General features: G+C 49.2%; 1 protein-coding gene across 1 annotated transcript; it reads right to left on the bottom strand.

The window, feature by feature from the left end:
* Positions 1–3,912: 3,912 nt before the first annotated feature.
* Positions 3,913–16,796, bottom strand: LOC116970358 (calsenilin-like; the record flags this gene model as incomplete). The annotated part of the gene is made up of 7 exons (XM_033017022.1): positions 3,913–4,527; positions 6,775–6,837; positions 7,257–7,361; positions 9,132–9,239; positions 10,241–10,311; positions 10,990–11,059; positions 16,672–16,796. Coding segments are annotated over 7 exons (590 nt in total), but the record flags the coding sequence as incomplete, so codon positions are not given.
* Positions 16,797–18,445: the final 1,649 nt, after the last annotated feature.

Below are 18,445 nucleotides of genomic sequence, written 5' to 3'. Positions count from 1 at the left end.
TAGATGCAGGAAGATTGCTCCCGATGTTGGGGAAGTCCAGAACAAGGGGTCACAGTTTAAGGATAAGGGGGAAATCTTTTAGGACCAGTGGTGAATCTCTGGAATTCTCTCCCGCAGAAGGTAGTTGAGGCCAGTTCATTGGCTATATTTAAGAGGGAGTTAGATGTGGCCCTTGTGGCTAAAGGGATCAGGGGGTATGGAGAGAAGGCAGGTACAGGATACTGAGTTGGATGATCAGCCATGATCATATTGAACGGCGGTGCAGGCTCGAAGGGCCGAATGGCCTACTTCTGCACCTATTTTCTATGTTTCTATCTGGGGGCCCTTGTTCATCAGTCTATGAAAGTAAGCATGCAGGTACAGCAGGCAGTGAAGAAAGCAAATGGCATGTTGGCCTTTATAACAAGAGGAGTCGAGTATAGGAGCAAAGAGGTCCTTCTGCAATTGTAAAGGGTCCTAGTGAGACCACACCTGGAGTATTGTGTGCATTTCTATTCCCCAAATTTGAGGAAGGACATTCTTGATATTGAGGGAATGCAGCGTAGGTTTACAAGGTTAATTCCCGGGATGGCGGGACTGTCATATGCTGAGAGAATGGAGCAGCTGGGCTTGTACACTTTGGAATTTAGAAGGATGAGAGGGGATCTTATTGAAACATATAAGATTGTTAAGGGTTTGGACACGCTAGAGGCAGGAAACATGTTCCTGATGTTGGGGGAGTCCAGAACCAGGGGCCACAGTTTAAGAATAAGGAGTAAGCCATTTAGAACAGAAACGAGGAAACACTTTTTCTCACAGAGAGTTGTGAGTCTGTGGAATTCTCTGCCTCAGAGGGCGGTGGAGGCCAGTTCTCTGGATACTTTCAAGAGAGAGCTAGATAGGGCTCTTAAAAATAGCGGAGTCAGGGGATATGGGAGAAGGCAGGAACGGGGTACTGATTGGGGATGATCAGCCATGATCACATTGAATGGCGGTGCTGGCTCAAAGGGCCGAATAGCCTACTCCTGCACCTATTGTCTATTGTCTATTGTCTAAAGCTGCCCATGTCTGGTCATTCTTTCCCAGAACCTGTAATTATTGAACTCTTCACGGCAGCTAAACAAAATTGTGCACCAATATCGACCGGTTTCCTGCCGTCCATAAAAGACATGTCACAAGTCAGGTCAAATGAAATTTATTGTCGCTTGCACAAGTATGGTGAGATACAGGTTGAATGCAAATCTTGCTTGCTGCAGAATCACTGGCACATCAGACTCAGATAATGACACAGAAATATCAATCATACATAAACTGTATTGTGGTTCTGGTCGACCCTTTACAGGAAGGAGGTGGGGACTTTGGAGAGGTTGCAGAAAAAGTATAACCAGAATGATTCGAGGGGATTAGCTACGAGGAGAGGTTGGCCAAACGTGGATTGTTTTCTGTGGAGTTGAAGTTGTAGTTGAGGTACATGATAGAAATATATAAAATGATGGGAGGCATAGATAGGGTAGACTGTTGGAACATGTTTCCCAGAGTGGAAATGCCAAAGACTAGAGGCATAGCTGGGGCAAAGATCATAGAACAGAGAATGGGCCCTTCAGCACACAATGTTTATGCTAACCTGATCTAATCTAATCCATACCCCTCTATTTCCAGCATTTCATTGTGCCTATCTAATAGCCTCTTAAACACCATTGCAAGACAAGTGTTTTACTTAACGTGCTGCCAGGGCTGGTTGTGCAGACAGATACAGTGGCTTTTAAAGACTTTTAGATAGGCACGGATATGCAGGGAATAGAGGGATATGGATCATAGACAATAGATAATAGGTGCAGGAGTAGGCCATTCGGCCCTTCGAGCCAGCACCGACATTCAATGTGATCATGGCTGATCATCCCCAATCAGTACCCCGTTCCTGCCTTCTCCCCATATCCCCTGACTCCGCTATCTTTAAGAGCCCTATCGAACTCTCTCTTGAAAGTATCCAGTGATTTGACATCCACAGCCTTCTGAGGCAGAGAATTCCACAGATTCACAACTCTCTGGGTAAAAATGTTTTTCCTCATCTCCGTTGTAAATGGCTGACCCCTTATTCTGAAACTGTGGCCCCTGGTTCTGGACTCCTCCAACATCGGGAACACGTTTCCTGCCTCTAGCGTGTCCAATCCCTTAATAATCTTATATGTTCCAATAAGATACCCTCTCATCCTTCTAAATTCCAGAGTGTACGAGCGCTCCTTTCAAGCAGAGGAGATTCATTTAACTTGGCCTCATGTTGGACATGGGCATTTTGGGCTCGAGGCTACTATCTCCAGTCTGTTTGACTCTAACCTGGCATCTCCCACTTCCTTTTCATTTACTTTCTGTAACCTATTTCTTTTCCAAATTTTGGCTGTGTTCTGCACGAACATTAACCAAAAGGCTTCGTCATAAAGTGCTGGAGTAAATCAGCGCGTCAGGCAGCATCTCTGGTGAAAAAAGATGAAGGACCTCAACCCAAAATGTCACCCATCCTTTTTCTTCACAGATGCTGCCTGACCCACTGAGTTACTCCAGCACTCTGTGAAACGTCACCTATCCATGTTCTCCACAGATGCTGCCTGACCCGCTGAGTTATGGTGCAGCAGCATCTATGGAGCGAAGGAAATAGGCAACGTTTCGGGCCGAAATCCTTCTGGAAATAGGCAACGTTTCGGGCTGAAACCCTTCCGGGTTTCGGCCCGAAACGTTGCCTATTTCCTTAGCTCCATAGATGCTGCCTGACCCACTGAGTTACTCCAGCACTCTGTGAAACGTCACCTATCCATGTTCTCCACAGATGCTGCCTGACCCGCTGAGTTACTCCAGCACTCTGTGAAACGTCACCTATCCATGTTCTCCACAGATGCAGCCTGACCCGCTGAGTTACTCCAGCACTCTGTGAAACGTCACCTATCCACCCTGGGGACAAGGTTCTGCCTGTCGACCCCTGACTGCTCCAGGGGATCATCAATTAAACCCAGTCTCACTCCCGGGCAAGTCCCTAGTTAGTCGTGATGCCTCTACAGCAAGGTTCACAAACTCACCGCACTTTACATGTTCGACCATCCACACTGTAGCAGTGAAACCTGAGACTGTTTAAATGCCTTTAATCACAAATTAAAATAAAATGTAAATAAAATTACATCCTGGAAATTGTGCTCTGGAAGTCATCTTTTGACTGTTTTCCTTCAGATAGAAGTATCATATTGTGGCAATGAAACAGGAGACAAATAGTCAGCCTTTCAAACTGAAGGAACAGAGTCTTGGTTTAGAGAGACAGTATGGAAACAGGCCCTTCGGCCCACCGAGTCCGTGCCGACCAGCGATGACCTGTTTACACTAGTTCTCTCTTATCCCAGTTTCTCATCCACTCCCTACCCATTCGGGTCAATTTGCAGAGGGCCCGATTAACCTACAAACCCACACATCTTTGAGATGTGGGAGGAAACCGGATAAAACCCACGCAATCACAGGGAGAACGTTGGCACTCCACACAGACAGCACCCGTGGTCAGGATCGAACCCGGGTCTCTGGCGCTGTAAGGCAGCAGCTCTACCTGCTGCGCCACTGTGCCGCCCAAAGATGTGGGTATGATGGGTGTTCATCACAGAGTGGGGGGGGGGGGGGGGGGTGAGAGGCCACAGGGCTCACAACATACAGAAGTGAATATTAAAATGAATGAACCTGCAAACAGGCCATTCGGCCCATCGATTCCATGTGGACCATCGATCGCCCGTTCACACTAGTTCTATGTCATCCCACATCCTCTCCCTGCACATTAGGGACAATTTACAGAAGCCAATTAACTTACAAACCCGCACGTCTTTGGGATTTGGGAGGAAACCGGAGCACCCGTAGGAAACCCGCGCGATCACAAGGGAGAACGTGCAAACTCCAGACAGACAGCATCCAAGGTCAGGATGGAACCCGGGGTCTCCGGCGCCGTGAGGCAGTGGCTCTACCCGCTGCACCGCCCACGCTGGGACTTTGATTTGCTTCCCTGCTTGAATAATTTCCAGTTTGTTGCCTCAGTGCTTCACCGGTCTCCACTTGCACGAGCTTCCAGTCACTGCCAGCTTTTAGTGAAGGCTCCGTGTCTCAATCCTTCTTCTCCTGGAAGCCTCAAGGAGGGTGAAAGGCCGTCAGCGCCCGTTAGTCCATTTTATTCCATCCCATTCCTTTAAAGTCCAGAGAACGTTGGAATCTGTCAGATTCAGGATGTTGGACGGAATAACATTATTTCCATTGGAAAAAATATCTCTACCCTAGAGGAGCAGTCCTTGCTTAGTCAAACCTTGCTGAGAAAAGTCACAATACAATGGAACAATTATTCCTCATTGTTAATTGAAGTGTATTTAAAATAGTTTTTGTCAAGGAAATAGCATACTTGGAGATCCTCAGGATTACAAAGTGTGTGAGACAAGATATAGAGGTCCTGCCTGTGTTGTCCCAACTCAGTCGAGGGTTCAGATGCTTCTAAAGAGCGTTCTCAAAGAGCTGCATAGAATGCATGATATTCTCATCCTGCAGGAGAGAGGAGAGGAGCAGTATTAACAGCACGGAAGCTCACCAGATCTCTGTCAGAGGGCAGTCTGTACCTGGAACTGCCAGAGGAAGCTACATCAGTGGATAATTCCGGCTTTTAAAAGACATTTGGACAGATACACGGCCAAGAAAGGTTGGTGGATATGGGCCAGAATGACAACTTGGTCGGCATGGACAGGATGGGCCGAAGGGCCTGATTCTGTGCTGTACAGCTCTGTGATGAAGTGGTGACAGAATGAACACAGAATTGGCAAAGGGTCAGGAAATCGAGGAGTAGGAAGGAACTGCAGATGCTGGTTTACACTGAAGATAGACGTAAAATGCTGGAGTAACTCAGCGCCTCTGGAGAAAAGGAATGGGCGACATTTCGGGTCAGTCTGAAGAAGGGTCTCGACCCGAAACGTCACCCATTCCTTCTCTCCAGAGAAGCTGCCTGTCCCGCTGAGTTACTCCAGCATTTCGTGTCTATCTTCAGGGTTGTTTTGGGATAGGGAGTGTGGGGGGGGTTCCCTGGGTAGGAGCATTGGGATTGCTTCTCTTTTCGATGTACGTTTACAAGCTGAACCTGAGTTCACGGGGGTAGGTTTTCACTCAGCATCTCCTTCCCAGGATGGAAGAATCAGATACTAGAGGCCATAGGTTTAAAGTGAGTGGGGGAAAGCTTACAAGAGATGTGCGGGCCAAGTGTCTCTTTCCACAGACGCTGGCGGGTGCATGGAACGCGCTGCCAGGGGTGGTGGTTGAGGCAGATACAATAGACATCTAGATATACACATGGATATGCAGGGGATGGAGGAATGTGGATCATGTGTAGATGAATGCGAGTTGGTCTTGGCATCAAGTTCAGCACAGGCATTGTGGGCCTGTGTTATGTTCCTTGTTCTATCTTGTGTGACCTCAGATCGGCCAGCTTGGGGTTGCTGAACATCCCGCGGTCTAGGCATAAGGTCAGGGGCGACCGAGCCTTTGTGGTTGCAGCTCCTAGACTGTGGAACAGCAGCACCCCCCTTCCCATCATGTAGGGGGCGCTGCTCTGTGCCCCCTACATGTATGTTTTAAAGTCTGTATGTATGTTTTAAAGTCTGTATTGTATGTTCCTTCGTGTGTTTTGTGTGGGGGGGGGGGGGTGGTGTGGGGGGGTGAGGGGGAAACCGCTTCGGTCGCCTCCTCCATGGAGAGGCGAGTTTTTCCAGGTCGCCTTCCCCGTGGCCTAACATCAAGGATCGACGCGGCCTTTCCCGGAGACGCGCCCGGGGCTTCAGCGGCGGGAGCAGCGTTGACTCTCGGCGTGGAGCGGGTGAGCCCTCGCTGGGGCTCGCTGGAGGGGAGCGCTCCGTTTCGCTGGCCCGGGGCAGCCGGCAGCCTGAAGTCGCAGCCTGAAGCCGCGGTCTGCAGAGCTCCAGCTGGTGCGGCGTCTACAGCCCGGGATCTCACGTTGGGGACCCGGGGGAAGAAGAAGCCATCACTGCCGGCCCACGGCCAACTTCTACCGCGGGGCCGGCATGGACTTACCATCACCCCTGGAGGGGAGCTTCGACCGCCGGCCCTGCAGTCTACGGTGCTTCTGGCTGCGGCGGGGACTTTAAATCTCGACCGCCGGCCTGCGGCCTACACCAACTTAAAGCCGCGGTCTCCGGTGAGGAAGAGCCGATCCTGGACTGACTCTGGACTCTGGTCCTGTACACGGGGGGGAAATGGAGGAGGACTGGCCAAATATTTGTGCCTTCCACCACAGTGATGAATGCTGTGGTGGATGTTTGTGTTACAGTTTTATTGTGTGTTCTTTATTATTGTACTGCTGCTGACAACCCAAAATTCCACCGACCCTGGTTGTGTGGCAATAAATTATATCAATCAATTATATCAATCAATCAATCAGAACTGCCCCCTCCATCGACTCCTTTAAGTCAAGACTTAAAACTCATCTCTACTCCCAAGCCTTTCTTGATGTCCTCTGAGCGAGGGCTACATGTATGTAGTGATGTTTGTGTTTAATGTATGGACCTCTGTTGTTTGTTATACTATTCTTATACCAATGTAAAGCACTTTGGCCAACGAGAGTTGCTTTGCAAATGTGCTGTAGAAATAAAAATGACTTGACTTGACTTGGCCTCCTGGTGCCAAGGGAGGTGCTGGATTTTGGAAGGAAGGTGTTTGGGCCTAGTGAGACCACAGAAGCCATCTACTGTCCGTCCACAAGAGCTGGAGGAGGGATGTGTTCCTCACCGTTTGACAGGCATCCAGGAACTCATCAATCGTCACCACGCCGTCACGGTTTCTGTCCATCTTCTGAGGAAGTAAATACAGATGAGTTACCGTCCGACACACAAGACCCACAGTCCCGAGACCATCACACGCACAAACCAACCTCATCTTCCATTGACTCCATCTACACCTCACGCTGCCTCAGCAAGGCCAGCAGCATCATCAAGGACCAGTCTCACCCCCGGCCACTCCCTCTTCTCCCACCGGGCAAGAGGTACAGAAGTGTGAAAATGCACAACTCCAGATTCTGAGGTAGACAGAAATGCTGGAGAAACTCAGCGGGTCGAGACCCGAAACGTCACCTATTCCTTCGCTCCACAGATGCTGCCCGACCAGCATGGCTCTGCAGGTCCATGGGCACCCCCCACCCGAGATACATTGACCCACTGATTGCTCCCAGCATCTCTATCAAGATGCTCTTCAGCTCCAGCTCTCCACCATACCTGGAAGAACCTCTCCACGTGTTGAAGGGGGCTCTCTGGGTGCAGGGCAGGGTACGTGTAACGCCCCATCATGTCGTAGATGGACTGGATAATGGCCAACATCTCCTGCAAGTACAAGAGGAGGAATGGTGACACCAGGCCCTGACCGCACCTACCTCATCACATCTGCTCTCTGAATCAGGCCAAGTACTTCATAAACTAAACCCTTCCCCTCCCACACCTCACATCTCACCCTTCCCTATCTCTGTGTCTCTCCCACTCTCAGTCTGAAGAAGGGTCTCGGCCCAAAACTCAGCGGGACAGGCAGCATCTCTGGAGAAGGAATGGGTGACTCATTCTTTCTCCAGAGACGCTGCCTGTCCCGCTGAGTTACTCCAGCTTTTTGTGTCTATCCGAAGTGATAGGCGGATACAGGCAAGGGGGTTTTTGATTGGCAAATGGCTGGAAAAAGGCCAGAGGTGAAATGACATAAAGTGGGAGATAAGGAGATGATGGAAGCTGTGAGATGTCAACCCAGAGGAAGGAGTATAGATGCAAGGTGATGGGGGGTGCGCAAAGTACTTATGATACAGAGTCATTATATATCATAGCAGGTAGACAAAAATGCTGGAGAAACTCAGCGGGTGAGGCAGCATCTATGGAGCGAAGGAAATAGGCAACGTTTCGGGTCGAGACCCTTCTTCAGACCAGACCCGAAACAACGGCAATTCCTTCGCTCCATAGATGCTGCCTCACCCGCTGAGTTTCTCCAGCATTTTTGTCTACCTTCGGTTTTCCAGCATCTGCAGTTCCTTCTTAAACATATATCATAGCAAGTACTTAATCTGTATACATACGGAGACCATGGAGATAAGTACTGTCGGCTCTGAATCGTAAGTTAAAACTAAAACACATCATCTCTGTCTGCATGGCACTAGGTGGTGGTGGTGTGGCAAACCTGACATGGATTAGGGAACAGGTCATCAGCAGCAAAACTCGATACGGATCAAATCAGCAATACTGTTTGATCTACGGGGGGGGGGGGGGGGGGGGGAGGGAAGGCTAACGACACCATTATTCCATTATTGGGCAGAAGCACAGGTGAGGCACCAACTTTGCTTGTGGGAGGAATAGAAGGGATGGCTCTGTCTTACACCCAGAGTAGTGGAATCAAGTAAGTAAGTAAGTAAGTTTATTGGCCAAGTATTCACATACAAGGAATTTGCCTTGGTGCTCCGCCCACAAGTGACAACATGACATACAGCGACAGTTCCGACAGTCAGGAACCAGAGGACATAGGTTTAAGGTGAGAGGAGAAAGATTTAATAGGAACCTGAGGCAACAATTTTTTGCGCAAAGGGTGGTGGATGTATGGAATGACCTGCTGGAGGAGGTAGAATTATAACATTGGGCAGGTACATGGACCGTGTAGGTTTAGAGGGATATGGGCCAAACACCGGCAGGTGGGACTGGTGTAGATGGGACGTGTTGGTCGTTGTGGGCAAGTTGGGCCAGTGGGCCTGTTTCTGTGCTGTATAACACCAGCTTCAACAAGGCCGCTGCTAGGATTATAAATGCACTTAAGATAGACACAAAATGCAGGAGCATCTTAGTGGGTCAGGCAGCATCTGTGGAGAAAAGGAATAGGTGACGTTTCGGGTTGAGACCCTTCTTCAGACTGAGGTTCTGACACTCGTCCAAGTTCTTTGCTCTTCAGTGACATTAGAGATATTCCATTAAATACATCAGACATTCTGAAGTAGGGTCCTGACCGGAGACGTTGCCTGTCCATTCCCTCTCCAGATTCTGCTTGACGCGCCGAGTTCCTCCGGCGCTCAGTGTCACAGCAACAGTCGGTGCGTGCAGGAGTTGCGTGCAGGCGGGTGTTGGCCTTACCTCCTTGGTCACGTAGCCGTCCTTGTTGATGTCGTACAGGTTAAAGGCCCAGATGAGCTTCTCGTTCGCGGTCCCCCGCAGTAACACAGACAGACCGATAACAAAATCCTGAGAGGTGGGAGAGTTGAGGAGGTGAGGGGGAAAGTCAATGATCTGTAAAAAAACTGCACCAAAAATAATAAACCCAGCGGCGACTTGTCGTGGGGTGAAGCCTGTTTGGTGGTGAGTAGCCGCCCAAAGAGTCGCGCCTTTTTCTGGTTGCCACTGGATTTTCAAAATTTTTAACATTTTCGGCGACCTGCTGTGACTATGATGGGTGCCGGCAAGTCCTTTATGGAGGGCAGTGGCGGAGGGCCAGGTGGGATGGCCAGAGACGTCGGGAGCGATGCCCCCAGGCCCACAGCCGGTGCAGAGAAGCAGCGCTAAACCCAGCTCAACTCTGCCTGTCCCGCCAGGTTAACCTACAGCCCTGCCTGGACTTGCGGGAAATATGGCCCAGGCTTACAGTCAGCGCAGAGAAGCAGCGCTGGTGTCCCATCAGTCCAGGCAGGGCTGTAGGTTAACCTGGCGAGACAGGCAGAGTTGAGCTGCATTTAGTGTTGGATTGAGCCTCCGAAGCCTCGAGTGTGAGTGTGCGCATGTGCTCGCAGCAGCCAATAAATTGTGTCCCCCCTGTCCCCTCCATATTTTGATAGCGATTTCCGTGCCTGATGGTGGGCATACCTTTACGGTGAGAGGGGCAAATTTAACAAGGATGTGCGGGGCAAGATTGAGGGTGGTGGGTGCCTGGAACACAGTGGTGGTGTTAGTTTAAATGTCATCTATACTGAGGTACAGTGAAAAGCTTTCTGGTGGCAGATACAAGGTAGAGATGGAGTAAGAGGCACATGGAAACGCAGGGAATGGAGGGATATGGATCACGTGCATGCAGTGGAGATCAGCTCAATTTGGCATTACGTTCGGCACGGACATGGCGGGCCGAAGGGCCTGTTCCCGTGCTGTACTGTTCTATGTTCCATGACTAGGAAGTGTTCTAAGTTGACTCGAGGTCAGGTAAGGTACTTATCCCAAGCTTCAGATGCATTAGTCTTTCTCAAATTATGTTTCACCTCAAATCGAATCGCTCCACTGTTGTCTGTGTCGAACGCCTTAAACAGGAAGTGCGCGTACGTTGTGACATCTGCAACGAGAAAAGGAATGGTTTCAGGATAATCCTGACCAGTAACAAAGAACGATCCCAGGAATGAGTCCGTTAACAAATGATGAGCGTTTGTCGGCACTGGGCCTGCACTCGCTGGAGTTTAGAAGGATGAGGTGGTACCTCAATGAAACTTACCGAATAGTGAAAGGCCTGGATGGAGTGGATGTGGAGAGGATGTTTCCACGAGTGGGAGAGTCTAGGACTAGAGATCACAGCCTCAGAATAAAAGGACGTTCCTTTAAGAAGGAGATGAGGAGGAATTTCTTTGGTCAGAGGGTGGTGAATCTGTGGAATTCATTGCCACAGACGGCTGTGGAGGCCACAAGTCAGTGGATATTTTTAAGGCAGTGATAGATAGATTCTTGATTAGTGCGGGTGTCAGGGGTTATGGGGAGAAGGCAGGAGAATGGGGTTAGGAGGGAGAGATAGATCAGCCATGATTGAATGGGGGAGTAGACTTGATGGGCCGAATGGCCTAATTCTGTTCCATTGACCGTGGTATGAGTGGAATCAAATGCATTGGCACTCCATCCATCACCGACATGACAACACCCACAAGCACTCTAATGAACAGTGTAGAGGTTCATTGGGACAACCTTATGCCGTAAAATCACAACCCTTATTATAATGTGTCCAGGAGTTTGTTAAATCTCTTACCTCCCTGAGGGAAAAACTGGGAATAAATTGATTTGAAAGTTTTCTCATCCACCATTCCACTAGGACATTCCTGTGAACACAAAATATTCATCTTACAACAGCGTATCACATTTTCACAAACTTCTGTATTTCTGGAAAATACTATTCTGCAAAATGGCAAAGAAAATAGACACAAAGTACTGGAGTAACTCAGCAGAACAGGCAGCATCTATGGAGCGAAGGAAATAGGCAACGTTTCAGGCCGAAGCCCCAAGGAATGGGTGACGTTTCGGGTCGAGGCCCTTCCTGAGAGGAGGTTAGGAGCAGGGAGGTGGGACAACAGGGAGAATTGGGGAGGAGTGTCAGTGGGCAGGGACTGAGGGCGAGCTCTGTGTCTGTGGACCTTCCATAACCTCAGTGAGTCCCAACGTCAATGCCAAGCCGTACACAACAATATCCCACAACAGTGATTATGGTCAACTTATCTGCTGCAATCAAACCCCTACCGTACTTGAAAATAGACACAAAATGCTGGGGTAACTCAGCGGGACAGGCAGCATCTGTGGAGGGAAGATATGGGTGACGTTTCAGGTCGAGACCCTTCTGCAGACTACTCCTTCTCTCCAGAGATGCTGCCTGCCCCACTGAGTTACTCCAGCATTTTCTGTTTATCTTCGGTGTAAACCAGCACCTGCAGTTCCTTCCTAAGCTATTGTACTTGAGTTTGACGTGATTGTATTATGTATATTCATCTGTTGGGGCCGCACAGTGGTGCAGCGGTAGAGTTGTTGCATCTCAGCGCCAGAGGCTCGGGTTCGATCCTGACCAAGGGTGCTGTCTGTGTGGAGTTTGCACGTTCTCTCCGCGACTGCGTGGGTTTTCTCCGAGTGCTCGGATTTTCTCCCACATCCCAGCGACGTGCGAGTTTGTCGATTATTGCCCCTAGTGCGTAGGGAATGGATGGGAAAATGGGATAACGTAGAACTAGTGTGAGCGGGTGGTCATTGCCTATTTCCAGAAGGATTTCGGCCCGAAACGTTGCCTATTTCCTTTGCTCCATAGATGCTGCTGCACCATAACTCAGTGGGTCAGGCAGCATCTGTGGAGAACATGGATAGGTGACGTTTCACAGAGTGCTGGAGTAACTCAGCGGGTCAGGCAGCATCTGTGGAGAACATGGATAGGTGACGTTTCACAGAGTGCTGGAGTAACTCAGCGGGACAGGCAGCATCTCTGGAGGGAATGGACCGACGACACTTTGGGTTCAAACCCTTAGTCATAGTGATACAGCATGAAAACAGGCCCTTTGGCCCATCCTGCCCACGCCAACCAATATGATCATGGCTGATCATTTAGAATCAGTACCCCCTTGATACCTTGGTGGGCTGAAAGGCCTGTTTCCGTGCTGTATGGAATACAGAGTAGAGTACAGTACAATGCAAGAATAGTTCCTCTGGACAGATCAATCACTATTGATGATTTGATCCATGCCTGGTTTTCCTATTGCTGACCCGGCTTGTACACGCTAGAATTTAGAAGATTGAGGGGGGATCTTATAGAAACTTACAAAATTCTTAAGGGGTTGGACAGGCTAGATGCAGGACGATTGTTCCCGATGTTGGGGAAGTACAGAACTAGGGGTCACACAGTTTAAGGATAAGGGGGAAGTCTTTTAGGACCGAGATGAGAAAATCATTTTTTACACAGAGAGTGGTGAATCTGTGGAATTCTCTGCCACAGAAGGTAGTTGAGGCCACAGTTCATCGGCAATATTTAAGAGGGAGTTAGATGTGGCCCTTGTGGCTAAAGGGATCAGGGGGTATGGAGAGAAGGCAGGGATGGGCTACTGAGTTGGATGATCAGCCATGATCATATCGAATGGCGGTGCAGGCTCGAAGGGCCGAATGGCCTACTCCTGCACCTATTTTCTATGTTTCTATGTATGTTTCTATGATCCATGATCCATGCCGGGATTCCACAATGTCATCTTGTGGTATGGATGTGCTTCATTCTGATTATGATGCGGAACCTTATGCCATGGCCTCTGTATGTTGTTTGAATAAAGTACTTATAAGAAGTTACATGGTGTCAGAGGTGGGATGCTAAGACAATTCTTATCAGCCTTCACATAAACCATATCCCACTACTCCCTGCTATCCATGTGCCCAAGCTGAAGTCCCTTAAATGCCACTATCACATCTGCCACTGCCTTATCACAGAATATAGAATAATGAAAGGGTGGGAGAGTCTAGGACCAGAGGTCACAGCTTCAGAATTAAAGGGCGCTCTTTTAGAAAGGAGGTGAGGAGGAAGTTCTTTGGTCAGGATGTAGTGAATCTGTGGAACTCATTGCCACAGAGGGCAGTGGAGGCCAAGTCAGTGGATATATTTAAGGCAGAGATAGACAAGTTCTTGATTGGAACGGGTGTCAAGGGTTATGGGGAGAAGGCAGGAAAATGGGATTAGGAGGCAGAGATCGGCCATGATTGAATGGCGGAGTAGACTCGATGGGCCGAATGGCCTAATTCTACTCCTATAACTTGTGAACTTGTCTGTCTATGATAAACTACATAAAAACTGTGACTCCCTTTCAGTTGAAGATATAATAGAATAAATTGCGGCAATATTAGTGGAGCAGAGAGCTGTGCCATTAGGATGGGGTTATAAAACCATGGTGCATCTGTGCCAGAAACATCTTCCAAAGATCCCTTCTCAAGGCCAGCTTTAATGAATTATATTTTTAACCTCTTTACCATGAGAATTATAATCCATAAAAATCTTTACACAAATATTTAATTTTTTCAAGTAATGCCAAATCATCAGAATTGCGTGCAGATAAAGCAGATAATTCTCCAATGGTTTGTGGGGCTGAGCTGCTAATGCTGACTCACTTGGCAATGCGGAATTGGAGGTAGGAGGAGGAATAGACTTAAATGTTGGGATAGTCCCTGCCTCAACTGCCTCCTCTGGCAGCTTGTTCCATACACATCACTGGATGTTTACAATTCACCGATTCACTGGATGTTTTCAAGAGAGAGTCAGATTTAGCTCTTAGGGCTAATGGTATCAAGGGGGTACTGATTCTAAATGATCAGCCATGATCATATTGGTTGGCGTGGGCAGGGTGGGCCAAAGGGCCTGTTTTCGTGCTGTATCACTCTATGACTAAGGGTTTGAACCCAAAGTGTCGTCGGTCCATTCCCTCCACAGATGCTGCCTGACCCGCTGAGTTACTCCAGCACTCTGTGAAACGTCACCTATCCATGTTCTCCACAGATGCTGCCTGACCCGCTGAGTTATGGTGCAGTAGCATCTATGGAGCGAAGGAAATAGGCAACGTTTCGAGCCGAAATCCTTCTGGAAATAGGCAATGTTTCGGGCCGAAACCCTTCTGGGTTTCGGCCCGAAACGTTGCCTATTTCCTTAGCTCCATAGATGCTGCCTGACCCGCTGAGTTACTCCAGCACTGTGTGAAACGTCACCTATCCATGTTCTCCACAGATGCTGCCTGACCCGCTGAGTTACTCCAGCACTCTGTGAAACGTCACCTATCCATGTTCTCCACAGATGCTGCCTGACCCGCTGAGTTACTCCGGCACTCTGTGTCATATTTTAAATTCCGGCATCATATTGCTGTTGATGAGATGATCGTTAGAGCATTTTTCTGGATTCTAAGATAATTTATATAGTTGTACATATGGTGCATGTGTGAGAGAGGAATAGATATGACTTACATAACCAAGGCTAAGTGAAATCTTCAATGGAAATGGATTAGATAATAGGAGATGATTGAACCAAAAGAAAAAGCGTAGCTCAGTATTCCTCTTAAAGTGATTGATTCGGGCACTTTAATATTTCCATTTTAACTTGCAACATCTAAATTTATAATGGAAACTGTGTGTATATGTGAGATCCACACTCTAATACAACCTCCTGCCTGTGATGTTACTGCAGAGGTTTTACTAAGGGGCATCACATGGTTCTCCGTGGGAATTCCCTTTGGAAGTCAGCTAATTGGAAGCGAGACGCACTGGCAGCGGTGAAGTCGCTCCGAGACGGTGCAGGGAGGTTTAGACGCCATGGGACAATGCAGAGTTGAGATCGAGCAAGGTCTGGGCAGTCTGACAAACGGCAGGCAGGCTTTGCAAGTGGATGTAGAAAGATGCAGGAAGGAACTGCAGATGCTGGTTTAAACCGAAGATAGACACAGAGTGCTGGAGTAACTCAGCGGGTCAGGCAGCATCTGTGGAGAACATGGATAGGTGGCGTTTCACAGAGTGCTGGAGTAACTCAGCGAGTCAGGCAGCATCTATGGAGCTAAGGAAATAGGCAACGTTTCGGGCCGAAACCCGGAAGGGTTTCAGCCCGAAACGTTGCCTATTTCCAGAAGGATTTCGGCCCAAAACGTTGCCTATTTCTTTCGCTCCATAGATGCTGCTGCACCATAACTCAGCGGGTCAGGCAGCATCTGTGGAGAACATGGATAGGTGACGTTTCACAGAGTGCTGGAGTAACTCAGCGGGTCAGGCAGCATCTGTGGAGAACATGGATAGGTGGCGTTTCACAGAGTGCTGGAGTAACTCAGCGAGTCAGGCAGCATCTATGGAGCTAAGGAAATAGGCAACGTTTCGGGCCGAAACCCGGAAGGGTTTCAGCCCGAAACGTTGCCTATTTCCAGAACATGGATAGGTGACGTTTCACAGAGTGCTGGAGTAACTCAGCGGGTCAGGCAGCATCTGTGGAGAGAAGGAATGGGTGAGGTTTTGGTTGTGAGACCCGTCTTCAGACTAACATTTCGGGTCAAGACCCTTCACCAGTCTGAAGAAGGGTCTCGATCCGTAAACGTCACCTATTCCTTTTCTCCAGAGATGCTGTCTGACCCACTGAGTTGCTCCAGCATTTTGTGTCTATCTTAGAAATAAGGAACTGCAAATGTTAGATAATACAGAAATGTGCAGGAATAACTCAACAGGTCAGGCAGCATGTGTCAGAAGGAACTGCAGATGCTGGTTTACTCAGAAGATAGACACAAAATGCTGGAGTAACTCAGCGGGACAGGCAGCATCTCTGAAGAGAAGGATGTTCCGGGAGACTTCAGACATTCAGCATCTATGGAGAACATGGGTCGGTGATGTCTCGGGTTGGGACCCTTTCTGTCCCACCTCTCTTCCGTCCCAGCTTTGTTTAGCCTCGCACCACCCCCACAATCTATCTGACAAAGGGTCTCGACCCGAAACATCACATATCTATGTTCTCCACAGATGCTGCCTGACCCGCTGAGTTACTCCAGCACTCTGTGAAACGTCACCTATCCATGTTCTCCGCAGATGCTGCCTGACCCGCTGAGTTATGGTGCAGCAGCATCTATGGAGCGAAAGAAATAGGCAACGTTTCGGGCCAAAATCCTTCTGGAAATAGGCAACGTTTCGGGCCAAAACCCTTCCGGGTTTCGGCCCGAAACTTTGCCTATTTCCTTAGCTCCATAGATGTTGCTGCACCCGCTGAGTTACTCCAGCACTCTGTGAAACGTCACCTATCCATGTTCTCCACAGATGCTGCCTGACCCGCTGAGTTACTCCAGCACTCTGTGTTTTTTGCTTGATATAAACACTGATTTACATGTATGTTGAAGGAAGAAACACTTCACACACGCGGACATTGGAGCAGGTTGTCCACACAGAGAGTGGGTCAGATTGTACGCACGTTTTTGAAGCCCCTGTACAGAGACTGGATTTCTCTCTTGGAGAACATGGTCCGGGCTTGGAGACCATCCAGGCCTTCGGGCTGGTGGCGGGCCGCTGATAACTCGTCATCGATGTCGCAGTCATCTGCAGGGAAACACGAGAGGTGACATTGCTGCCCCACCCCTGCCCACATCTGTCCCCTCCTCTCAGCCCAGATGTGGTGTGGCACGGTGGCGCAGCGGGTATCGCCGCTGCCTCACAGCGCCAGAGACCCAGCTTCCAACCTGACCCTGTGCGCTGACTGTGTGAGGTTTGCACGTTCTCCCCGTGACCATGTGGGTTTTCTCTGGGTGCTCCGGTTTCCTGCCACTCTCCACAGACGTGCAGGTTTGTAGGTTAATTGGCTTCAGTAAATTGTAAATTGTCCCGAGTGTGTGTCGGATAGTGTTATAGCCCTTGTCCCACAGTGTGTGTGTGTGTGTCGGATAGTGTTATAGCCCTGTCCCACAGTGTGTGTGTGTCGGATAGTGTTATAGCCCTTGTCCCACAGTGTGTGTGTGTCGGATAGTGTTATAGCCCTTGTCCCACAGTGTGTGTGTGTGTCGGATAGTGTTATAGCCCTGTCCCACAGTGTGTGTGTGTGTCGGATAGTGTTATAGCCCTGTCCCACAGTGTGTGTGTGTGTCGGATAGTGTTATAGCCCATGTCCCACAGTGTGTGTGTGTCGGATAGTGTTATAGCCCTTATCCCACGGTGTGTGTGTGTCGGATAGTGTTATAGCCCTTATCCCACGGTGTGTGTGTGTCGGATAGTGTTATAGCCCTTGTCCCACGGTGTGTGTGTGTCGGATAGTGTTATAGCCCTGTCCCACAGTGTGTGTGTGTGTCGGATAGTGTTATAGCCCTTGTCCCACAGTGTGTGTGTGTGTCGGATAGTGTTATAGCCCTGTCCCACAGTGTGTGTGTGTCGGATAGTGTTATAGCCCTGTCCCACAGTGTGTGTGTGTGTGTCGGATAGTGTTATAGCCCTGTCCCACAGTGTGTGTGTGTCGGATAGTGTTATAGCCCTTGTCCCACAGTGTGTGTGTGTGTCGGATAGTGTTATAGCCCTTGTCGCACGGTGGGTGTGTGTCGGATAGTGTTATAGCCCTGTCCCACGGTACGAGTTCATTCCAAGAGCTCTCCCGAGTTTAAAAAAAAATCAAACTCGTGGTAAGCACGGAGAATGAACGTAGCGGGTACGTCGGAGCTCGGGGACGTCTCTTAGCGGCTCGTAACGCTAACGGCAGCAGCTATTCGGGAAGACTCGCTAACGGCAGGGGTAAGCACAGGAAGACTGGTTAAGATTTTTCAACATGTTGAGAGCCCCGAGTACCGACGAGTGGCCATTACCCGTAAATCTCCGAGTTCGAATCAGGGCAAACTCGGGAGAGAGCTCTTGGAATGAACTCGTACCGTGGGACAGGGGTTTAATCGCTGGTCAGTGTGGACTCACAAACTAACCTATCACTTCTCAACATCAGAATCTAATTGCAAGTTTGCACCAACACTGCTACGATAACGATAGCTTACTATTATTTACTCTTTACTCTTTGTTCCAGTTCCTTACTTTAGGGGGCGGCACGGTGGTGCAGCGGGTAGAGCTGCTGCTTCTCAGCCCCAGAGACCCGGGTTCAATCCTGACCACGGTTGCTGTCTGTGTGGAGTTTGTGCGCTCTCCCTACAACGTGTGCGGGTTTGTAGGTTAATTGGCTTCTGTATATTGTCCCTAGTGTGTGTAGGATAGAATTAGTG

The sequence above is a fragment of the Amblyraja radiata genome, unplaced genomic scaffold, assembly GCF_010909765.2.
Source record: "Amblyraja radiata isolate CabotCenter1 unplaced genomic scaffold, sAmbRad1.1.pri scaffold_788_ctg1, whole genome shotgun sequence".
Lineage (NCBI taxonomy): Eukaryota > Metazoa > Chordata > Chondrichthyes > Rajiformes > Rajidae > Amblyraja > Amblyraja radiata.
Note: the sequence above shows the minus strand (reverse complement) of the source record. Positions and strands in the feature narration are given on the sequence as shown.